Below are 26,177 nucleotides of genomic sequence, written 5' to 3'. Positions count from 1 at the left end.
TAATGGTGTATTGGTACACTTAGGCCGTTTATATAAATTTTGAATGTCTGGACACCCGACTAAATATTTTCCTCGCTTTTTAATTTTGTTTTTTCCTCCACGAAGTTTTTTCGCATAGAACGGATTCTGTTTGCGCAAGCGCAACACGCCGCTGCGAAGGAGAGGTGGAGGCGCAGCGAGGATATAAGGGGAGAACGCGAGAGTTTTAGACATCTTGTGTAGCGACTCTTACAGAGATAACAATGCCTCGCAAACCAAAGAAGACTGTATCTGAAATTTACGAAGCTCAAAAGAGCTAAATTTTGTTGACGAAAATAGCTTTCGTTCTTATAATGATTCCATCTGGCAAAGGGCATCAGATTTGTTAGATGGGGTGATGAACAAATCTTACGTATACATGTATATTACGCAAAATAGAAATGGTATACAAGATAAGTTACATGGAAAAACTATTGGTTCCGTCGAGTTTAACACTTCTAAAAACATATCAGATCAAAGTATTCACTCAAATTGGTCCATGAATGAATCGAAGTAGGTTCTATCTCCGATACGTACGGAAGTGCATATATCAAAATGCGAATGGGATAAAATTGATCCATGCATTGTATCGTATAAAGATCGCGCGTACGAAATGTTAAAACCTGGCTGGTCCAATATCATTTATGATCATATATGGAATCAATTAAAACTTCCATGTCCTTTCCATTTTAAGAATGCGAAAGTGAATCGTATTCTCGGTGAAATTTTTTACAAATTAAGGGAAAATGTTTCGAGTGTAACTCTGAAATTAATATTTATGGTACCGATGAGACGAGTTCTGAAGGTATGCGTTTACAAATATCTACCTATGACACTCGAAACATTATTCACGCGAAAAAATGGTAATTACGAGGAAAGAATGTCGTGAAAAAAGTACTTGCAAAATCAACATACACATGGCGTAGAGATAAGGCTAACGAATTAATGGAATTCGGTGATGTAGAGCTCGCAAATTTATATTCAAAAGATGTTCTGCGTAAAGCAAAACAATTATATCGAGACGAAGAATTGGGAGTATCGAAAGAAAAAGATCCAATCTCATCTCTGATAAAAATTAAATATGGTTTAGAATTTGCAGGTTGCATTCACCAAATAGGCATCGATAAGTTTTACACTATGTATTGGAGCCAGGAACAAATATTTTTATTTAAAGAATTTATGAAAAACAATGATACAGGTAGCATCAGTATTGACGCAACCGGATCATTAATAAAATCTCTTTTAAAACCAGATGGTTCCAAAGCTCCCATTTTTGTACCAAGCAGTGGCATTATTAAATGGAAAGATATTACCTGTTTTTCAAATGATTTCTGAAAAACATGATGTAAATAAGCTGATATATTGGATGAGGGAGTGGCTGCGTTCAGGTGTGCCGTGTCCTAAGCAAGTAGTGATGGACTTTTCACTGGCACTTCTTAATGCGGTTGCTCTTTCATTTAATAATACCGACTTACAGACTTATATTAACAATTGCATGAATATGCTCTTAGGCTCTGGAAAATTAAAAGCCACGTGTATCGTATTGATATTGCGCATTTAATAAAACTGATATGTCAATGGCCCTGTTTTACACATGCACTAGCCGTTAAAGATTTTTTTTGTACGATGCATTGGTATTTTATCGAAATGCACCACTATTAATAATTTCACTAGTTTGTGCATAGATGTGTTAACTGTGTCCTTTTCTCCTTTAGACGACATAGAGGACAATAATAACTATTGCTTCAGTGCGCAACAAAGACTTATTAAAATTATAAAAACAAATACGGAAATTTATAACGCCACAGAATCAGATTTATTTATTACATTTACAGATTCTGAAGAGGATACAAATATGACACATTATAGTGAAATTGATTTATTTTTACAAAATATTGAAAAAGAATCGAAAAAAGAAGATAGTGGAACTCGACCTAATCCGTATTATTGTCCTAATTTTGGAAAACGACTTCTCAAGTTATGCAGATATTTCTTACTATGGACCGCCGTTTGCTCGACAACAGATAAAAATTTAGTGACTACTTCCGCTTGTAGTGAGGAATATTTTCGAGAAGTGAAAAATTTAATATTTAACGATAATAAATAAAATCGAATTGATAAATTTATCATTTTGCACTTAAGATCATTGGCTGGGACGATGAGACTGTTAAATCTATCTAACAAACCTCCATCGCAACATAAAAATAAGCCCGATCAAGCATTTGACGAAAAAGAAAGATCTCAGGATATTTTCATTGATAATAACATTAATGATAACATTAATACGTACGATAACGGAGACTATAGTCTAGATTCTGAAAGCAACAATTTCAATGTTCAGAAAACAAATAATGACAAAAGCGATATAAATATTCATGATGTGTCACATGATGCTGCAATAAATCACGTAGCTATTTTAAATGAAATGGAGTTGTGGAGAGGAAAAAACAAAATTAAAAAGCGAGGAAAATATTTAGTCGGGTGTCCAGACATTCAAAATTTATATAAACGGCCTAAGTGTACCAATACACCATTATTAATTAACGGTAACGCTTTACCACCAGCTAAAATAGACAATAAACGCGTCATGGTGAAGAACACCTATCCATTTGACGCAGCTGTACAATGTATTATTGGCGAGTATAGTGATTGGCCCGAATATAATAAATACATTGAAGAAACATGTAATGCAACATTTGTGTTTATTAAAAACATATACAAAACAGGCCTTACACAAAAAGTCTATAATGCAAGAGCAACAATAATGCATAGTATAATTTCTCCAGAGTACGGTATTCTAGATTGCGCAACGAACGTTTCTTTTCTCGCAACAAAATTAATGCATGACGTGCCATCCATCAAATTCCTACATAAATGTAACGACTGTGGATTTATTAAAAAATATATAAGTCCAGTATTAAATGTAAATACCGTTCCGTTTGACCAAAATGGTATAAAAGGTATACAAGAAACAGTAAACCAATGTGCTAAGATAAAAAATCTAATATGCAATCGTTGTAACAATAAGAAAATAACATTCAATTACAACGGCGGAAAGCACATGTTTATAGCCATAGAATGCCTCGAAAACGAACAGCTAGCATTCAGACTTGGATATCCAGGTTCATCGAGGCAATATACATTAGCCGAACTATCCAATGAAATATATTTTTGCGAGAAACAATACAAACTTGTCGCAGCTGTAATATATATAGGAGGGACAATAGGACATTACATAGCATACGTTCGAAAAATAACTGGCAAGTAGCAGAAACATGATGGTCTCGCTACAAAAAACCGTGTCTAATAACAGACCGCGAATTATTAGAAAAAAAAGGATACACTTATTATTTTACATAAAAAACTAAAAATATGTAGTTTTCGTCACAATTTCTTTCTTTTAAATTTTTATATAGCAAAGAAAAATGTAAAAAAAACTAGCAACAAAATAAAAAGAAAAAAAATTATAAAAAATTTAAAAAACAAAAACAAAAAATACAAATAACTATAAGAAATTAGGCTCTGTATATTGAAATATAAACTTAAATTTAAACGGGCCATCAGAGCCAAACGCGAATAGTAGTGCGTAAGTTCAGTTTCTCGCCTACAACACTACAGAGGGAAAGAGAGGGACAATAATTAAATTATTTCTCGAATTGAGAATTATTTAAATTTGTTTGGTATCGTACCAAGAAAATTTGTGCTCTGTGCACACAAATAAGTTTCAACGAAAACTGAATTCTCGTTGAACTTACGCACTACCATCCGCGTTTGGCTCTGAGATGGCCCGTTTAAATTTAAGTTTATAAAAAATACAAACAACTACAAACGATTCTAAAAAGGACTGCGCAAACGGATTTGAGATATCTCAATAAACAAAAAAGTTCACTCTTGGCCATTTGTTTAAATGTTTATAATTTTTAAACGGTTCGACTACAAACGAAACGAAAGGCACTACAAACAACTACAAACGATTCTAAAGAGGACTGTGCAAGCGGATTTGAGATATCTGAATGTCGGGTACGAGTCATTTTTTTAAATTTTTATATTTTTTAAAGGATTAAACTACAAACGAAATTATTGTTACTACAAACAATTACAATCGAAATACTATCGTTTTTTGTATTAAAAAATTAATTTTTTAAAAGTCGTGCTTCACATAAGTCGATTTGTCACGTACAATTTATTGCATCAGGAGCAGCTGTACATCGGCGCTTGAAAATTTTTGTTATATACAGCTAAATCTTTGTTCTGGGGATGATGTCATCGCAGCCGTACATTGACACGACAAAATTTTAGAGGAAATTAAAATGTTGCATCGGCAATAATCCCCTCTACATCGCAATTTACGATACTATTTGAATTGATATTAATTCTAATACGATCATTATTGCATCAATCAGACGTGTAAAAGGTTTACTGCTGAAGAAATCAACATGAATTTTTACGTTCCGATTCAAAATGGCGAAACTCCACCGTGTAAGAAGCAAATGTGACACGTAAGATTGTTTTAAAAACTTTGTTATTTATTAGAATTTTCTTAAATATTAGTCTAATTATTTATATATTTATAGCATTCAACCTCGTCGTGCGACTCGTATACTTCCGGAAGAAGATACACTCTAACCCCAACGTCGTATAAGTATTTGGATATTGGAATAAGCGTTGGAGCTGTATCGTACGTGGAGCTGATTCTCGGCGATAATCGAGACAATCAAATAGTGTTGCCTTTTTCAACATGGAATTTGTCGATGCAGAAGCAAGCAGACATTGTCCGTTTTCTACAATCGACTGCTCCTCCATTATCGATCGGGAATCTAACGATCGAAATGCATATTATGCACCAATCAAAAATTGTAAAACTCTCATTATGCGACAATTCTTTGTACATGAAATCACAGACATAATTACATTTAATTTTGAAAATTGTATCGATCATATGCACAATTGGTTATGCGAGAATACCTATCTCGTAAATGAAAAATTTAAACAATTTGAAACTGTATTACAACGTAACAATATTATTACTGTATGCGATGCTGTAAAAACGATACGCAAGAATGATGTCTTTAACAGCAAATCATTAATCGATTGTGAATTATTAACATGCGCTGTAAATGATATTCTTTACGATGCGTGCAATAAATAAATTATTTTGGTAATTATGCACTTTGCGGACGACTTCACCGATTTCAATGATCTTGACATGTTGTCAAGCTCACTCTCCTGAATAAATATCAAAAGGTTTTAAGTGTTGCTCACTATTTATTAAAAAGTTATTAACGAAAAAAGTTTTACGATTGTGCAATTTTTAGACATTATGTACGTTTTAAGAGTCAAGGTGAAATGTACGTGTGTGGATGTGCTCCTACGGGGGGGCTCCACTTTTGGAAGATATAATCTAACCTAAACCTATTTCTAATTTAAAACTAAAATTTGGTTTGAAATGAACCTTGCTTCGCATGAAAAGTTGCAAACCCATGTGAACTTTGTTTTATCTTGCAAAATACATGCTTGGGGACAGTAGGTTCCGCCCCCTCCTACGGGAGGGCTCCACTTTCGAAAGATACAACCTAATCCAAACCTATTTCTGATTTAAAATTAAAATTTGGTTTAAATCAGAATAGGGGTTTTGGGTTAGGTTATATCTTCAGGAAGTAGAGCCCCCCAGTAGGGGGGGGGGCGGAACCTACTGTCTCCAAGCATTTACTTTGCAAGATAAAACGAAGTTCACATGGGTTTGCAACTTTTCATGTGAAGCAAGGTTTATCTCAAACCAAATTTTAGTTTTAAATCAGAAATAGGTTTGGGTTAGGTTATATCTTCCGAAGGAGGGGAGGCGGAACCCACTGTCTCTAAGCATGTACTTTGCAACACAAAACAAAGTTTACTCTACATTTAATAATGATCTTCGCTATATGTTAAACATAAAGGGTGATTCAAAATAACCCTATTGTCCTTGAAATGACACATTCTTAAGTCAATTCTAAGACGATTTTTCCTTTGGCAAAATTTCGTCCGACGCCTAGTTTTTAAATTATTAAAGGAAGTAATTAACTTATGACAGGTCGGATACAAGAGGCAGGTAAGGGTGGTGCGATTCACCATCAGACGCGGGTGCTTACGCGGAGCGCCTGCTGCGATCAGCTAATCGCTACATACACACACATGCGAATACATACATTCTCATTCTCTCTCTCTCTCTCTCTCTCTGCCTCTCTCTCTCTCTCTCTCTCATTTGCTTACTCACTTAAAGTCATCATTACTTTTACTTAAATTATTATTTACTTTTTATTATTATACATTTCACTTTAATTATTATTTTTTTTAATTGTATTGTTTTTTCTTTTTTTTTACGAGAAAGGGGAAAATACATTTTATGCATACTCACCGGACGGTCCGGTGAGTTATGTGGGACTCGAGTACCAAGTCGAATTACCAACTCGGTACTCCCTACACACTAAAAACCCCTCTCTTTCGCGAATTTTCTCTAACACTGTTTATTTGACATCTCGAAATCTGTTTTCACACAACATCAAAGAATAGTTATTATTACCTTGTTCGATGCATTGCTGTAATTTCTTGAGAAATGAATTTTCCGACAGATCGTACTTCTACTCAAATTGAACGTAGATATCACGTTCTAAGGGACAGAGATCCACACTAAATAATTAATGGAAAGTTCTTTCTTTTATAAACTATATTCTTTTATAAACTTCAACATAATCACATTCATTCACTCACTCGATAAGACGAGAAATTTACCAATGACTCTATCACTAATCACTATCAATCACTGTCGAATAATCACTGTTGGCAATTAAAAACCACTCGATTAAAGAAACACACGCGCACATACGTTATTACGACGCGACGACGCGACAACGCGACGATATTACCCGGCGACAGCAAACAGTTTTTGGTTACGGTAGGTTAAGGTACTAACAGCGCTGTCGAACGTGAACATGTGTTTGATTGAAGAACCTACCGAGTCCCACATAACTCACCGGACCGGCCGATGAGTATGCATAAAATGCATTTTCCCCTCTCTCGTAAAAAGAACAGTACAATTTAAAAAAATAATAATTAAAGTGAAATGTATAATAATAAAAAGTAAATAATAATTTAAGTAAGAGTAATAATGACTTTAAGTGAGTAAGCGCAAATGAGAGAGAGAGAGAGAGAGAGAGAGAGAGAGAGAGAATGAGAATGTATGTATTCGCATGCGTGTGTATGTAGCGATCAGCTGATCGCAGCAGGCGCCCCGCGTAAGCACCCGCGTCTGACGGTGAATCGCGCCACCCTTGCCTGCCTCTTGTATCCGACCCGTCATAAGTTAATTACTTCCTTTAATATTTCAAAAACTAAGCGTCGGACGAAATTTTTCCAAAAGAAAAATCGTCTTAGAATTGACTCAAGAATGTGTCATTTCAAGGACAATAGGGTTATTTTGAATCACCCTGTATATTCCATCAAATATACCTTCTTAAACGTACATGCTGTGGCAAAATCATATTATATTCATTAAACTTTTTTCGTTAATAATTTTTTAATAAATAGTGAGCGATACTTAAAACCTTTTGATATTTACTCAGGAGAGTGAGCTTGACAACATATGTCAAGATCATTGAAATCGGTGAGGTCGTCCGTAAAGTGCATAATTACCATTAAAAAAATCCTAATTCTCATTAAATATTTTAAAATCGATGTTAGCAAAGACGCGAGAATAGACCGAGAAGTGAGCGCGGCGCTAGAGAAAGACTCCGACGAGGAAAGGAGAGAGCGATAAGTCTCAATATATATCTATGTACAAAGTTTTGTCCTTTATTATAATCTAATTAAAATTACACTGTCTTTTTAATTTAAACGACGAAATAAATATCGTAAAATTCAAGCTGAATTTTTAAATCCACAAGCAACGGAGAAGATCGATTTATTCCGCAAGCGACGGAAAGAACGTTTTTAATATTCGAGAGCTAAATGACGCGTCGGAGACTTTTCGACAAAAGGCGCAGTGCTCCGCGATCGCGTCAATTTATACTCAAGCCCTTCTCGAAAGATCCCGATTTTTCATGAACTTGACAGTTACCGAGACAACGTTTAAATTGAACGATCTAACGGGTTATTTGTTGTTGTTAGATCTTTCGAGAAGGGCGAGCGCTGTTTTCGGATTTTCGCTGACAAAACGATATCTCGTTATCGGCTGCCAGGGGCGTCGAACGAACGGTCGGGGCCTCGACTCTCCTTTTTAGTCAAGTGCAATTGCGAGAGTCTTAATTAATTTTTTTATTAATGCTCGATGCGTTTCGAACAATCGATTTTCTCTGAATAAATATAAAATGCGTTTTAATTTCTTAGGGAGAATTTATGTATAATACTTCTACAGTATAAAATTGATATTTAATGGCAAATGTTATATCAAATTTACAAATTGCTCTTAAGTATTTGGCGAATAGTAATTATTGATTTCATATTTAGTTTTGATATTTTATTTTTTAATATTTTTTTATGAAAATTATTTGTTGAGGTTTTGTTTTTTAGAAAAATGAATTTTTGAGGGTAAATTACTATGAATTATTTTTAAGGAATTTTTTTATTAAACACATACAAGGTAGAATATTTTTTATGAACTTGGCAGTAAGGAGGAGGGGCCGTTACTGAATCACTTTTTCCATTGATGTGAGAGAGCGCCGTAAGAGCGAGAGAGATAGAAAGGTATCTGAGGGGCAGGGTATCGGCAGAGGGGAAGGAGTGGAGGGAGGTAAGTAGGGCGAGGGGAGCCGCTCGCCGTCGGGTGGGTAAACGGCGCGAGTCGTGACGTCACGCCGCGGGGGGTGGGCGCGCGCGGCGGAAGGCGGGGTGAGGAGAGAGGGCGTGAGCGGGAGAGCGAGCAAGAGGGACGGGGATAGCGCGAGCGAGAGGGGGATGGAGCGCGCGTTCGTCCTTAGATACGACGCGTCAGGAGCGTCCCTAGATACGGGAGTGGCTCATTGGCGCACAGTACAATTGGACACGTTGCAATTGCACACCGTGCTATTAGACACATAAGATTGCGCACCGTTCGATTGGACACGTTGCATTTGCCCACCGTTCAATTGGACACAGTTCTTTTGCGCACCGTTCGATTGGACTCGTTATATTTGCCCACCGTTCAATTGGACACAGTTCTTTTGCGCACAGTTCTTTTGCGCACAGTTCTTTTGCCTACAGTTCTTTTGCGCACATTACTTTTGCCCACATTACTTTTACCCACATTACTTTTGCGCACATTACTTTTGCTCACAGTTCAATTGCGCACATACACTTTTCCATGCGAAGGGAGGTTCCACATGGGTTTGAAACGGGGTGGGGGGGCGGAGGGCGGGTGTGCAGCTGTGCGTGTACTTTGGAACGCAAATTGGGATTCCACATGGGTTTATAAAACTGTGGGCAAAAGTAATGTGGGCAAAAGTAATGTGGGCAAAAGTAATGTGGGCAAAAGTATTGTGCGCAAAAGAACTGTGCGCAAAAGAACTGTGCGCAAAAGAACTGTGTCCAATTGAACGGTGGGCAAATGTAACGTGTCCAATCGAACGGTGCGCAAAAGAACTGTGTCCAATTGAACGGTGGGCAAATGCAACGTGTCCAATCGAACGGTGCGCAATCTTATGTGTCTAATAGCACGGTATGCAATTGCAACGTGTCCAATTGTACTGTGCGCAAATGAAGGCTTCTCCCTAGATACGGCGCATTAGGCGCGCGCGATAGGTGACCGCGGATGTTTCCGTTAATTTGCGACGTCCTAGTCGCACGCGCTTAGGAAAGAGCGATTAGCGATAGGCGACCGTCGACGTTTCCGTAAGCTCGCGTTGTTTCGGACGCGTGCGAGGGAAAGATAGGGATAAAGTCGCCGTTAACGAAAGAGAAAGATAAATTCGATGTAAATTGAGGAGAGATAAATTTCGTGTAAAATTTTTATTCTATTCGATTCACATTACATACATAGGTACATAGGTCGAGAGCGCGAGGACAAGGTCGTATTCGTAATACATCGTTCATTTGTCGCACGCGTATACATAGATTATGAGCGTAGAACGGACACGCGAGACGGATGCGTAAGATAGAGAGAGAGAGACGGAACGATGGCTTTGTTCGTCGAATCTACAAGTTGTAGTAGAGTCCGAAGAGCAGAACGTGTAATTCGCAGTCGATCAAGTCGTTCGCATTGAAATTCTCGTGTCGACGAATCGCTTCCGGAATATCGCCGGTATGGTCGGTCTCCGTCCCGATATCGATGAAACGCGACAGCTTGCTGTCGACGGCCTCGAGTACGTTGGTCAGCAACACGACGATGCGATTCACGCATAGCTCGAGAGTGAACAGCGCTTTCACCGTGGAGCGACATAGCCATGCGGTTCTTCGCCGTCTCGAATCGCAGCGTCTTGAGGTTATTTATCTTGCCGAATCGAAGCGTCACGGTTCCTACGATTATGGACGTCGGAGGACGCGCGACGGCGTTGTCTAAGTCGCTCTCGAAATACGGCAGTATGTCGTTGCGCAGAGTGAGCAGATCTCTCCACATGTCCGGCGTCAATGAGATCTCTTTTCTGTGGCAGTCTCCTAGAGCGATATCGACGTGAGTTTCTCGTTTCACGGCGATAGCGATGTCGATGTACTTGTAGGCCGTTTTGATCAGTGGATATCGTCTTCCTAATATGCGAATCGGATGTTTCGCGAAATTGATTTCGCATTTGAACATCCAATTTCTGACCCACCTGTCGGAGATGAAAAAAAGTCGACGCGTTATTGCGGCGGGAACCGAGAGTCGGAGCATTCAAGCGAGATAACTCGCGAAGCGCATACGCACTCGTCCTCGGTGAGTAGGTATACAATGCGGGTTCTAACTCAGGTCCTCTCAGGCGGGGTGAGGCGCGAGGGGGATTTCGGAGGCGCGGGGGAATGACGTCACGCGGGACGGAGGGGATTTCGGTGGCGCGGGGGCTGCGGGACGGGAGACGCCTGTTTCGGCGCGTGTTAGATGTTTTATCACAAGTATAAGCAATATTATATTACATACCCGGTTGAGATAAACAATATAAACAGCGGTTGCTTAAGCAATATTGTATTACATACCCTAACGCGTCGGGACACGGTTTCGCAAACAAAATAGCTCTCGCGGTACCCTCCATCCCCCACCCCTTTCACCCCCAATATAAATAATTCTAGATTTTTTCCGTTCGACATATCCTTACAAAATAGCTCTCGCGATATCCCCCCCCCACACCCCCCTCACCCCAATATAAGTAATTCTAGATTTTTTCCGTTCGACGTATTCTTATCTCTCGCATTGAATTACGCGTCGCGCGAATTTATAAACAATATAAACAAATGGCGCCCCCCAGAATCATCTTCCATATTTTTTTCTCGGAAGGAATGCAACGCATATCAGCGCCGATGTTCGGCTGCTTTGCGCCCTTGCTTCCTCCGTTCACAAAGATAAGAAAGGACGAAATATATATAAGGAGGATTGAAGCGCATCAAATCATAGTACGTGATTTGAACGCCCATCGATACGTGCAAGTGCTCCGTAGAAAACTGTGACGTAGTCTTTTAAAAGTGTGGAAAAGACAGGAAAAATGGAAAACATCGAGCAGATTGAACGCGACCTGGTGGAGCAGTCTCACCAAATTGCCACCAATAGTCCGAGGTCGCAGCGGTAGCTGCCGTAGAGACAGATATACTCGCGAACACTGCGGACGAATGGTATCGTAGACGTTTCACGGAGCTGGCCGACGCAACTAAAAGATACACGGACTGGAGAGTTGTAGACGGTCAAATGTATTATTGTCGACCAAGGGCGATCGTGTCGGACATAGTTGAGGATTTAGATCGGTGGAAATTAGTACTGCCACAAGAACGACGAAAGGAAGCTTTGAGGGAGGCGCATGACGAGCCGCAATCCGGACATTTAGGGGTGGAAAAGACCTTTCAGAGACTCGCGGTCGCGTACTTTTGGCCAAACATGTTTCGGGATGTCGCGAAATACGTTAGACAGTGCGACACATGTCAACGCACTAAAGTGGAACAGGCTCCCCCGACAGGACTCATGGGCCGCCGCGTCGTGGAAGGCCCATGGACTGTCATTGCTGCCGATATAATGGGACCGTTTCCCAAGAGTAAGTCCGGATTCACCTACATCCTGGTCGTGCAGGACTTGTTTACGAAGTGGGTAGAGTGTTTAGAGTGGGTTTAGAGTGTTTAGAGTGGGTTTAGAGTGTTTAGAGTGGGTAGAGTTTCCGCTACGCGCCGCTAACGGGAAAAAGATCTGTGAGGCCTTAGAGGAAGTAGTCTCGCGGTGGGGCACGCCAAAATTTCTGCTTACCGATAACGGTACGGAGTTCGCGAATCGAACCCTGCAATCGTTCGCCGAAGAGCATGGGGTCAGGCTCACTACTATTCCGCCGCAAGCGAATCCCGTGGAGCGAGTGAATCGCGTCTTAAAAACGATGATTGTTGCGTTTCTGGACCGCGACCACCGGGAGTGGGATGAGCACTTGAGAGATTTTCGCTTCGCCTATAACACGGCTCATCATTCCTCGATCGGAACATCACCTGCATTCTTGAACCTAGGACGAGAGTTAGATCCCTCTAATAGCTTACGCGATCGTTGCCGAGGGACGGCCGAAATCGAACCGCGGGACCCCGCTGATTGGTCCGAGCGAATGAAGAAATTACGTACTCTATACGACTGGGTAGCAAGGCTACCAGATTGCATACGCTGCGTCCAGCGGCGGCACGATTTGTATCCCCACCACTTTCGCACACTAAGGCATAAGCTCTCATCCGTGTACGCTCGACGTTCGATCATCTTCGGTTTACAGAGGAAGACGGATAGATTAGCATCTGTCCCCTTCTCTCCTGAGAGGTCTATTGTATCTTACCTATCTCTCTGAATACAATAGCTATGTGATCCTCGAAATCTCGAGCTGGCGAGTTGGCGATGCAAGTTGCATCGTTGCAAGTATCGCAGCGATACTTATTATCACACATAATATTTTCCTATTGATTTTTTTTTATAAAAGTTTATATGTTGTTTAAAAAAGAGAATATAACGTATACAAAAACAAATTTTACATATTTTTATCTAAATTTTTATCTAACATATTTTTATCTCAATTTTTATCTAAATTTTTCCACTCTTGGCCAATATGTACGCTTTTTTATTAAAAAAAAATTTCTTTAAAAAAATAATTGTAATAAAATAATATTTAAATTTATTTTAATAGAATTGTATTTTGTTATTATTTTGTATTAATGTATGACGTACATCTTGTTGCTCAACGGAAACCGAGAGAAGGTGGTGGTCTCTTCCGTTAAAAAAGAAAAGTAAAATATTTAATAAATGAATAATAATAAAAATAAAATTAAAATAAAATAATAAAATAACGATAAATAATAAATAAAAATAAAAAATAAAATTATAATAAAATAATAAAATATAATCAATTTTCTAATTGATAAAAGGTCAAATATTATTTCCTTACATACATATACACACACACACACACACATACATATATATATATATATATATATATATATATCTTTACACACTTATTTTTTAAGTGCTGTATATAAAAATTTATTTTAAAATTATTTATCGCAGGAAGGGCCTGCTACGTCAGCATCCGCATGGACTTTTAAATTGTTTTTATTAGCGGCATATAATTTATCCGCCGACATAAGAGATAAATGCTCTTCATTAATGAACATATTTAAAGCTGTTTCTCCTCTAGTTTTTAATGCGGACTTAAACACACAAATAGCATTAACGGAAACCGTTGAAAAGCTATTACGTGTTTTCGTTTTTAAATTGTTCAAAAGAGAAAACATTCTCTCAGGATCGGCATTAGAATTCGGAAGCGTTCGAATAGTATTTATAATATTTGTTAAATTGGAATATTTAGGAACATTATTCGTGTGCCGACGTTGTAAAATTGCTTTCCACATATTGTCAAAATTTAATTTAGAAAAATTTTGTTTTTCTTCCACTGTAAGGTCTGATGCTAATGCAATCCATTCTTTTTTTAAAGCATCTTCATCAAAACCGCCGAGAGTTTTAGCTACGAGAGAAACATCATCAAATGATGTTTGTCTATTATAATCGAATAAACTTACAGATTGTTGAAAAACTTGTAACTTTAATAAAAGTTTATTATTTATAGGTAACCTTTTACAAATTTCTCCTGCAGCAGTCACATAAAATGTTAAACAGTTCTCTCGAACAATTTTAACTATGTTTAAATGATCTTTTAACGTTAATTCGTTCAGATATTCCTCACATTCTGATCCCAAAATAATTTCATTAATAGGTTTTTGATTTTCTTTTAATGAGAATATAATATTTGAAGAAAATGGTTTTAAATATTCTTCTTTTATAAAATTTTGACAGATTTGGAAAAGAAAGTTTTTAGATTTTGGCTGCAATAAATGGATTCTCGTTTCTGACGCTTGAAAGAATGCATTAAATGCGTTAAAAAAATTTAAAACATATTTTAAAAAAAGAAAATAAGCTTTTATCTCTATGTTGTTCATCATAGATAATAAATATTTTCCAGAATTTGTTTTTTCACTCGCAACCATTTCAGTAAGAAAATATTTAATTGTATCCCAAGATTCAAGAAGTCGTTCGATGCATAAATAATGAGAAAGCCAGCGTGTGTCACATAATTTTAATATTTTGTGATTTGTTTCTTGGAAACATTCACAAAATTCGCGAAAAATAGCTGTACGTTTTGGACTGCTATTTAAATATTTAGCAATTTTTTTAAGAAATTCATCGCAATATGCAGGCATTTTAGAACAAGCAGCATGCGCTGCTAATGCGGAGGAATGGCACGCGCATGAAAATGTTAATACATGTGGGCATATTTCTTCCAATTTTTTTTTAAACGATAAATGTTTCCCTGTCATGACGGAAGCATTGTCGCATGACAGGGCAACAATATTTAAAAATGGTATCTGTAATTTCCACATTTCACTTTTAAATGCATTGAACAACTTTTCTGCGCTTGAATCTTTAGCATCAATATTTATTAATTTAACTAATTGCGAGCGAACATCTAATGTCTCCGGATCAACGTATCGGACAAAAAAAGTCATCCATTTATTATTAGTGAGATCAGATTTTTCATCGATAAATATCGAAAATTTTGTGTTTTGAATAATATTGACAACACGATTAGTCTCAACCGGGCATACAACGTTTGTAATAATATTTGTACATTTTGTTCGGCCCATACTCATACTATTCAACACATTAGGATCTTTTCCTATATGTTGGAAAAAATTAAGAATTTCTTTTGCCGTTTGATAAGGAATATTTTTCTCAGCAATTAATGCGGCATATCTGATTTCCGCTGATTTCTTACGCTCATCAAAAGATAAAAGTGATTCATTAATTTGTATATTTGAATCCTCATTCGAAACTCTTGTTTCAATATAATTTTTTTCTTTATTTATATGAACATTAGATTCTGCGTGATAGATTTGCGATAAACCGCCAGCGATAGATTTATCACAAATCGAACAAAAAAATAAGCTTGCATCATGTGGCACTTCACGTAACCAACATTTAAATTGCTGAATTTCTAACCATTTTTGTTGAAATTTTGATGTACGCAATTTTTTCATTGGCGAATCAACATTATTATTATTATCAGTTAGCGTATTTACCTTAATATTATTTTTGTGACACGCAGAATCCGCATGTCTTGATAGTGTTGAATTGCACGAATAATTATTATTGCATATACTACAATAATAAAGACTATCGTCGGATGGTACTTTGCGTATCCAAGATTTATATCGATCATCACTAAGCCAAGCTTCTAAAAAATTTCGCTTACGTTTTTTGTTTAATTGATCACACATTTTATCTATTCTTAACTTAATTTATTTTCTCGTCGGCACAATATCACCATTCTTTTGTCGATTGCTTTGAACTATCTTTTGACTGGGTCACAAACGTATTCGCAAGACGAGCACAGTCAACAGTCAACAATCAACAATTAGTCGATAACAGTCGACATGAGTCGAGAAAAAAACAATGTCAAACACATATAATATTTTGAATATATATTTGAATATACAGGGTGTCCCAGACCACACGTACATCCATTTTAAAATGAAAATAAATAGCTTTTATCAAAAATCGCAAACAATTTTTAAGTAAATCAGGTATGCTCTATCAAATGGTGATATTTTCAACTTCTGATTCCGACCGAAAATACGCCATCCGGATCGAAAGTTGAATTTTTTTAGAGGAACATGGTACTTTTTATTACAGATTCGAATTGTACATGAAAAAAATAAGAAACTTTTGTATCAAACGTTTTTTCTGAAACGAATTTTCTTTTTTTAAAATGTTTTAAATTTTTTTAACGCATTTAATGCATTCTTTCAAGCGTCAGAAACGAGAATCCATTTATTGCAGCCAAAATCTAAAAATTTTCTTTTCCAAATCTGTCGAAATTCTATAAAAGAAGAATATTTAAAACCATTTTCTTCAAATATTATATTCTCATTAAAAGAAAATCGAAAACTTATTAATGAAATTATTTTGGGATCAGAATGTGAGGAATATCTGAACGAATTAACGTTAAAAGATCATTTAAACATAGTTAAAATTGTTCGAGAGAACTGTTTAACATTTTATGTGACTGCTGCAGGAGAAATTTGTAAAAGGTTACCTATAAATAATAAACTTTTATTAAAGTTACAAGTTTTTCAACCATCTGTAAGTTTATTCGATTATAATAGACAAACATCATTTGATGATGTTTCTCTCGTAGCTAAAACTCTCGGCGGTTTTGATGAAGATGCTTTAAAAAAAGAATGGATTGCATTAGCATCAGACCTTACAGTGGAAGAAAAACAAAATTTTCCTAAATTAAATTTTGACAATATGTGGAAAGCAATTTTACAACATCGGCACACGAATAATGTTCCTAAATATTCCAATTTAATGAATATTATAAATACTATTCGAACGCTTCCGAATTCTAATGCCGATCCTGAGAGAATATTTTCTCTTTTGAACAATTTAAAAACGAAAACACGTAATAGCTTTTCAACGGTTTCCGTTAATGCTATTTGTGTGTTTAAGTCCGCATTAAAAACTAGAGAAGAAACAGCTTTAAATATGCTCATTAATAAAGAGCATTTATCTCTTATGTCGGCGGATAAATTATATGCCGCTAATAAAAACAATTTAAAAGTCCATGCGGATGCTGACGTAGCAGGCCCTTCCTGCGATAAATAATTTTAAAATAAATTTTTATATACAACACTTAAAAAATAAGTGTGTAAAAATATATATATATATATATATATATGTGTGTGTGTGTGTGTGTGCGTGTGTGTGTGTGTGTGTGTGTGTGTGTGTGTGTGTGTGTATGTATATACAGGGTGAGCCATTTTAATTAACGCACGCAATTATTTCGGAAACAAAACATTTTAGAGAAAAATGTTTCAGACAAAAGTTTTATGGTTTCGAGGGGGTCATAAGATGGTATCATTGGTTTGACACTGAAGAGTCATTTGAAGGTTACGTGAAGGTCACTTCAATTTTTTTAAATTGCAATCCCTATTTTTTATTGCATATTCTTGTAGCTTACCTCGAGAGCTTTTCGAAACACTATAGATAAATGTCTTTTCGTGAAGCACTTTTCGAGTTATAAAGCTCCAAAGTTGCAATATTTTGATAAAAATACAAAATACCTCGTAAAATATTAATTTTTCGATTTTACTTACTATAATACTTTTTAGCACATAATAGTCATTAAAAAAGACAGTTTTTTTTTTTTAAATTTGCAATAAGCAATTACATAATTTTTAATAATTTTTTAATAAAGTTTATTTATTAAAAATTTTTAAGATAATTTAAAGTTTCTTATGATACCTTTTAAATAAATAAAATAACTATTTAAGGCAAGATAGAGGAAAGTTTTTCATGGCTACTCAAAACCAGTTGTTCTCACGGCTACTCAAAATCAGTTGTTTTCACGACTATTCAAAATCAGTTGTTTTCGCAACTATTCAAAATCAGTTGTTTTCACGGCCCCTTGAAATCAGTTGTTTTCACGACTATTCAAAATCAGTTGTTTTCGCGACTATTCAAAATCAGTTGTTTTCACGACCCCTTGAAATCAGTTGTTTTTACGACTATTCAAAATCAGTTGTTTTCACGACTATTCAAAATCAGTTGTTTTCGTGACTATTCAAAATCAGTTGTTTTCACGACTATTCAAAATCAGTTATTTTCACGACTATTCAAAATCAGTTGTTTTCGCGACTATTCAAAATCAGTTGTTTTCACAGCTTCCCAAACCCAGTTGCTTATATCAATAACTACATTGACTTCTTTTTTAAAGAATGATATTGCACTGAATTACATATTGATATTCCTAACTAACTATTTAGTCAAAATCCGATACTACTGCTGATTATTATAAGCAACTTTAACTCAAACCATTAAGCTTATGAACTTTTACGATGGCTGATTATACTTCTTCAGAAATTGTCGATATTTTACTAGTTTTGGGAGAAGCTTTTGGCAATTATCGTCAAGCTGCGAGACTTTACCAAAATCGATACCCAAACAGACGACATCCAAATGATACTATCATACGGCGTCTTAAGATAAGAGCCCAACAAGGTAAGTTGACCCGTTGTCGCGTAAATCATGAATATGGTGATGACGATGTACGTGTTTTCGCTATCTTAGCGGCTATTAACATTAACCCTCATGTTAGCAGTCGTCAAATAGCTAGACAAACCGGTATACCTCAGAGAACAATCGTGAGAATTTTGAGAAAAAGAAAATATCATCCATACCATATTACACTAACGCAAGCTCTAACTCCAAATGACATGCAACAGCGTGTACTGTTTTGTCGATGGGCCATACGGATGATTGCGCATGACGCAGATTTTTTCAAATATGTTCTATTCTCTGATGAATCGACATTTAAAAATAACGGAGAATTGAACACACATAATTGTCATTACTGGACAGATGTCAATCCATATTGGCATAGACAAGTAGATAATCAACATCGTTGGAGCGTAATGGTTTGGTGTGGAATCGTCAACGGTTATCTCATTGGTCCATATTTTTTTGAAGAGAACATGAACAGACATGTCTTTTTGGAGTTACTAAGGGATCATTTACCTGTTTTACTCGAAGAAGTCGATTTGGAGACGAGGCGAAGAATGTGGATTCAGCTGGATAGTGCGGCACCACATTATGCACAAATCGTAAAGAATTTTCTGGATCAAAACTTCAATGGCAGGTGGATCGGACGAGGTGGTCCAGTTGCATGGCCCGCCCGGTCACCAGATTTGACTTCTCCTGATTTTTACTTGTGGGGATACTTAAAAAATGTCGTGTACGAACGAGAACCGACGACAAGAGAAGACATGATCGAACGGATTCGAATTGCTTGTAGAGCGATACCAAAAGCCATCTTACTTAAAACGGTCGACCATTTCGCAAAGAGAATTAGATTATGTGTTCAAGTCAACGGGGGCAACTTTGAACAGTTTCTGCGATAGATGCTAAAAGAATGCTCGGATCTTGCCTTGACTGGCTGGATCATGCTCGGGTCTTGCCTTGACTGGCTGGATCATGCTCGGGTCTTGCCTTGACTGGCTGGATCATGCTCGGATCTTGCCTTGACTGGCTGGATCATGCTCGGATCTTGCCTTGACTGGCTGGATCATGCTCGGGTCTTGCCTTGACTGGCTGGATCATGCTCGGGTCTTGCCTTGACTGGCTGGATCATGCTCGGGTCTTGCCTTGACTGGCTGGATCATGCTCGGGTCTTGCCTTGATTGACTGGACCATGCTTGGGTCTTGCTTGATTGGTCGAATAATGTAAGATAAGGCTATCAGAAAGTGAATATTTTACGAGGTATTTTGTATTTTTATCAAAATATTGCAACTTTGGAGCTTTATAACTCGAAAAGTGCTTCACGAAAAGACATTTATCTATAGTGTTTCGGAAAGCTCTCGAGGTAAGCTACAAGAATATGCAATAAAAAATAGGGATTGCAATTTAAAAAAATTGAAGTGACCTTCACGTAACCTTCAAATGACTCTTCAGTGTCAAACCAATGATACCATCTTATGCCCTCGAAACCATAAAACTTTTGTCTGAAACATTTTTCTCTAAAATGCTTGTTTCCGAAATAATTGCGTGCGTTAATTAAAATGGCTCACCCTGTATATGTGTATATATATGTATATATATGTGTGTACACACACACACACACACACACATATACAGGGTGACCCATTTTAACTTAGGCAGCCAAATAACTCGAAAAATAAGCACACTACGAAAAAATGTTTAGAATCAAAATTTTGTCATTTCGAAGGGGACGTACAATGACGTTAAAATGAGCCCCCCACCCCTCCCCCTGGGCGGTGAGGGGGGGCAAGTTTGAAATCTTAAATGGGAACCCCTATTTTTTATTGCATATTCGGAATCTTTGGCTAAAAACACATACAATTTGTCTGAAACATTTTTCTCGATTCATGATAGATGGCGCTGTAATCGACGAAATTCAATTTCTTCGATTTTTCTTACTGAGAACCCATGCTTACGATTCTGCAATAAATTAACAATAAAAATACCACGTTTTCATTGTTAATACTCGAAATTAGTCTTAAAACAAACTTCTCATTATTTTTTATTACTCATTAATTACTTCTCAAGAAACTGCTTTTAGCGTAACCTGCCCTTTAGGCAACTTGAATGGTCCAAAGTACCGAGACATTTTGGACTTTCCATCTGATGGAGTTCCTCTAAGTATCCCTCCAAAATTTTGTCCATTTAGTGCCAAAGTCACAAGTGTTTATGTATTTTTTTAACATTTGTACTCTGATAAAATTCTGGTAAAATGGCAAATTATAGGCCTACAGAAGTAGTCGATATTCTTATAACCTTTGGCGAATGTGGTAGAAATTACAGACTTACTGCCCGTACTTATGCGGAGCGATTCCCAAATCGCCGCCATCCTACTGATCAACAAATTATAAACATTGAAGGACATTATGAACATGAAAGGAGATCTCGTAATAATCCACTTCATCGCGAAAGGCGAAGGAATAGACTTCATAATAATAATGACCCTAGATTGCTCGCAGTTTTGGCTATGGTTCATCAAAATCCCCATATTAGTACCCGTCAAATAGAACGAGAACTGGGAATCCCTCAAACTACGGCACATAGATTGTTACGATCAGTCAATTACCATCCGTATCATATTACTCTGGTACAGGAATTAAGTGAGGCCGACTACGTACTCAGAGTACAATTTTGTAGATGGGCTCTTGAGATGTTAGATCAGAATCCAGATTTTTTTAGTAATGTTTGTTTCAGTGATGAAGCAACATTCATCATCAATGGTAGTCTCAATAGGCATAATTGCCACTATTGGTCACCAGAAAATCCACATTGGTATCGTGAGGTGCTTAATCAACATCGTTGGAGTTTATATGTATGGGTAGGCATTTGCAATGGCCAAGTCATTGGACCTCATTTTTTTGAACGTCCAATTAATAGTCCAATGTATTTAGAAATCCTCGAAAATGATTTGCCAGCATACCTAGAGAATGTTCCCCTTGCAGTTAGACTAAATTTATGGTATCAACAAGATGGTGCTCCTGCTCATTATGCTCGTATTGTACGGATGTTTTTGAATCAAAGGTTCCCAAATCGGTGGATAGGGCGGGGTGGACCAGTTCTGTGGCCTCCGAGATCACCGGATTTGAACCCCCTTGATTTCTTTTTATGGGGATACGTTAAAGATGCAGTGTATAGTAAAGCTCCAACGACAAGATTGAATATGATAGAAAGAATAAGAAGAGCTTGTGAAGCTATAACTCCTTTAATGCTAGAAAATGTACAACGTAACTTTCGCTGTCGATTACTGTTATCCTTAGAAAATAATGGTGCACACTTTGAGCATCTCCTCCATGCGGAGAGAGCTGATAACAATGCAATCTTGCCTTAACTGGTTGGGTCACCACACGACCTTGCCTTCACTGGCTGGGTCACTACTTGACCTTGCCTTAACTGGTTGGGTCACCACACGACCTTGCCTTCACTGGCTGGGTCACTACTTGACCTTGCCTTAACTGGTTGGGTCACCACACGACCTTGCCTTCACTGGCTGGGTCACTACTTGACCTTGCCTTAACTGGTTGGGTCACCACACGACCTTGCCTTCACTGGCTGGGTCACTACTTGACCTTGCCTTAACTGGTTGGGTCACCACACGACCTTGCCTTCACTGGCTGGGTCACTACTTGACCTTGCCTTAACTGGTTGGGTCACCACACGACCTTGCCTTCACTGGCTGGGTTACCACACGTTCAAGCACCCCGAATTGTGAGAGGCGAGGGGACTCACGTTAATCAAGCACCCCGAAGGGAACAGAAAACTGCTACGTCCACGACGTTGTTCCTGGGTTACGCTAAAAGCAGTTTCTTGAGAAGTAATTAATGAGTAATAAAAAATAATGAGAAGTTTGTTTTAAGACTAATTTCGAGTATTAACAATGAAAACGTGGTATTTTTATTGTTAATTTATTGCAGAATCGTAAGCATGGGTTCTCAGTAAGAGAAATCGAAGAAATTGAATTTCGTCGATTACAGCGCCATCTATCATGAATCGAGAAAAATGTTTCAGACAAATTGTATGTGTTTTTAGCCAAAGATTCCGAATATGCAATAAAAAATAGGGGTTCCCATTTAAGATTTCAAACTTGCCCCCCCTCACCGCCCAGGGGGAGGGGTGGGGGGCTCATTTTAACGTCATTGTACGTCCCCCTCGAAATGACAAAATTTTGATTCTAAACATTTTTTCGTAGTGTGCTTATTTTTCGAGTTATTTGGCTGCCTAAGTTAAAATGGGTCACCCTGTATATGTATGTATGTAAGTAAATGTGTAAATAATATTTTGACCTTTTATCAATTAGAAAATTGATTATATTTTATTATTTTATTATAATTTTATTTTTTATTTTTATTTATTATTTATCATTATTTTATTATTTTATTTTAATTTTATTTTTATTATTATTCATTTATTAAATTTTTTACATTTTCTTTTTAACGGAAGAGACCACCACCTTCTCGCGGTTTCCGTTGAGCAACAAGATGTACGTCATACATTAATACAAAATAATAATAACAAAATGCAATTCTATTAAAATAAATTTAAATATTATTTTATTACAATTATTTAAAAGAAAAAATTTTTTTTTAATAAAAAAGCGTACATATTGGCCAAGAGTGGAAGAATTGAGATAAAAATTGAGATAAAAATGTTAGATAAAAATTTAGATAAAAATATGTAATATTTGTTTTGTATATGTTGTATTCTCTTTTTTAAACAACATATAAACTTTTATAAAAAGAAAATCAATAGGAAAATAATATGTGTGATAATAAGTATCGCTGCGATACTTGCAACGATGCAACTCGAGATTTCGAGGATCACATAGCTATTGTATTCAGAGAGATAGGTAAGATACAATAGACCTCTCAGGAGAGAAGGGGACAGAAGCTAATCTATCCGGCTTCCTCTGTAAACCGAAGATGACCGAACGTCGAGCGTACACGGATGAGAGCTTATGCCTTAGTGTGCGAAAGTGGTGGGGATACAAATCGTGCCGCCGCTGAACGCAGCGTATGCAATCTGGTAGCCTTGCTGGGTAGACGAGAATTTAGAGCAAGCCTACCGCAAACAAGCCACTTATTACGATTTGAAACAACGCAATGTTGCTTTTCAGTGATCTAGTACTAAAACGCCACCATGTTTTATCGTCAGCGGCACAGAATATCGCCGCCAAGTTGTCACCGAAATTCCACGGACCTTTTCGCATTAACCGCATGCTTTCGCCTGTTGTGTGTGAGATCGTTAGTATGAATGGTGATTTTGCGGGTAAGGTGCACGTGCAGGATCTCAAACCCTACCATATTCCGCTTCCCTAGATAGCTGCCGACGTATAAGCATTTCGAGAAGAAGCCGAGCTAAAAATGGAAGAGTGGCGCAATTTCAGGCTCCGATACTGGGAGGCCATCGAAGAGATGCACGAGCGGTACCCGGGGTTCTGGATAGAGCTCCGGGACCTGGCGGAAAGTCGGGACCGCCGCCGAACCACCACCCGAGGAGCGATCGTACGGGAATTCCCCCATACTAGGGACCAGGGGACCCAGGCCTCGGGAGGAAGGACGATGGGGCAACGCCTGTTCGAGGTCCCGCACCGGAGCCACAACACGCCACAGACGGAGGCGGCCGTCACCCAGTCCCAAGGGGTCCAGGCGGACCCCCCTCCGCCAGTAATAGTTGCCGCGCCACGGAGCTCTCCCGGAAGGGGAAGAGGTCACAACCTCCTGCTGCCAGCCTCTCTGAGGCGCCCCGGCTTGGCGATGGGGGATGACCCTCCCCCATCTCTGCCTCCCCCGGAACCGAGTCGTGACGTCGCTCCACTCGGGGGGGAACCCCGGCATTCAGGGACTGGAGCTGTAGTGGCCGCTAGGCCACCAATCCGAGGTTCCACGGTTTGCTGGAATTGCCGTTCCCCTGACCACCGCTACTCCAACTGCCCGTGGCCCAAGGATCGGCAGTACTGCTACGGATGTGGTCGGGACGGAGTCACCCTTCGCACCTGCCCTAGATGCCGGGACGAGTGGAGGGACCTCGGGCCCTACCATCCCGACAGGGGTCATCGGGTCATTAATAATAGTTGCCGCCAACCCTTCTATATATATATTTTTTTTTCTTTTCCCTGCCTCTTTTATAATAATTTTTTTTCCCGGCTCCTCTCTAGTTGAGAATAAAGATAGATTGAGGGACCACAACATCGCCTTAATCAATTTCTATCCTCCTAGCCCTTTCCTACTGTTACGCCCCATTAGGATAAGAAATCCTCTTCGCTTCGGTTGTACTTTGCTTTTGGCTTTGTGGTTGCATGATCTTTGTGTCGTGTTGCATGTTCGTGACCTGGATGGAAATGACTGAAGACGCGACCGTTGAGGAGAGTGGACTAATCTTGAGACTTGAGTTTAGGGATTTAGGAACATTAGAAGGCTGACGGCTGTCGACGTTGGTCGGTAGCCGAGACCTCCTCGGTCCTCTCCTAGGAGGGGGGAGTTGTGACGTGACGCCTGGCGGCCCGTCACAAAGATCGCGAGATCTGACCGGGAAGAATTTTTGGGCCCTCGTTCTCCCCTGATTTAGGGAGAGAGAGCGGATTTTGGAGGCGGGAGTAGACCCGCCTCCCTTGCGTAAAGATTCATTTTTTTGCGATAATAATATTAAGATTAGGCGCTACTGTGATGGGAGACGCTAGCGGGATTTCACCCGGTGACTCGACCCGGCGCGGAAGACCAGGCCAAAAGATACGGGACGAGCGGAGGCACCGACTGGAAGGAGAACGCCGAGCTAAGTATCCCTCTCTACTCTCATAAATTGTAACATCAATTTAAGACTTCGCTGACGCCCCTGTAAACCTCCATATACTCAGCAGGTACGAGGAACAATCGCGGGGAAGGTCGACCAGTAAATAAGATGGAACTCCGGAACCCCGAAAACGGAGCCACTTCGACCGAATTAAGCGCTACCGAAGAACTAACAGTCACGGCGAGCGGCTACCGGAAAAACCCCTCACACCGGGCTTCAACTGGAGGGCCAAGAAAAATCTGAGAAGAGACAGGGTTGCGACAGGCGCGAATACGGCCCTGAAGGCCGCAGGATTAATTGAGATGCGTGATGATCCTGAGGGTTGCAGAAGCGCCACAAGTGGCCTAATTATGCATTAACTTGCCGGCGTGAATCCGACGGGCCTTCCGCTCGTCACTGTTCGGCGGACCGGCGAAGAGTACGACGGTCCAATAACATCGATTTCCGAAGCGAATGCCGAGAGCGCCGAGGACCTCACGGAGTCATCGGTGAGACGAGCGTCGACCCTATCAGGCCGTTTATCGTTTAGAATATCAGGTAGAAGTAGCTCGAACAGGATCGCTGCCGAATTGCTGCCGTCATAAAATCCTTTCTCGCGACGAATTCATGTTTTCGGTAATTGCGCATTAACGAATGGCGGCC

At 38.6% G+C, this 26,177-nt stretch overlaps 1 protein-coding gene and 1 pseudogene across 1 annotated transcript; one reads left to right on the top strand and one right to left on the bottom strand.

Annotated features, from left to right (window-relative positions):
• Positions 1-10,158: 10,158 nt before the first annotated feature.
• Positions 10,159-11,186, bottom strand: LOC145974260 (uncharacterized; annotated as a pseudogene).
• Positions 11,187-18,930: 7,744 nt separating this feature from the next.
• On the top strand, positions 18,931-19,614 carry LOC145974259 (uncharacterized). The gene has a single exon (XM_083104061.1). The coding sequence runs from the start codon at positions 18,931-18,933 to the stop codon at positions 19,612-19,614; it is 684 nt and encodes a 227-aa protein (XP_082960187.1).
• The last annotated feature ends 6,563 nt before the right edge of the window (positions 19,615-26,177 follow it).

Source organism: Camponotus vicinus, unplaced genomic scaffold (genome assembly GCF_025532165.1).
Source record: "Camponotus vicinus isolate PSW18456_S1 unplaced genomic scaffold, iyCamVici1.0 SCAF_7, whole genome shotgun sequence".
In the NCBI taxonomy this organism is placed as follows: domain Eukaryota; kingdom Metazoa; phylum Arthropoda; class Insecta; order Hymenoptera; family Formicidae; genus Camponotus; species Camponotus vicinus.
The sequence above is the reverse complement of the archived record's forward strand: the minus strand, read 5'-3'. Positions and strand labels throughout refer to the sequence as shown.

Bases quoted from the DNA above. Each gene is read 5' to 3' on its own strand.
- LOC145974259 (XM_083104061.1), top strand. From the start codon at position 18,931: ATGCAACAGCGTGTACTGTTTTGTCGATGGGCCATACGGATGATTGCG.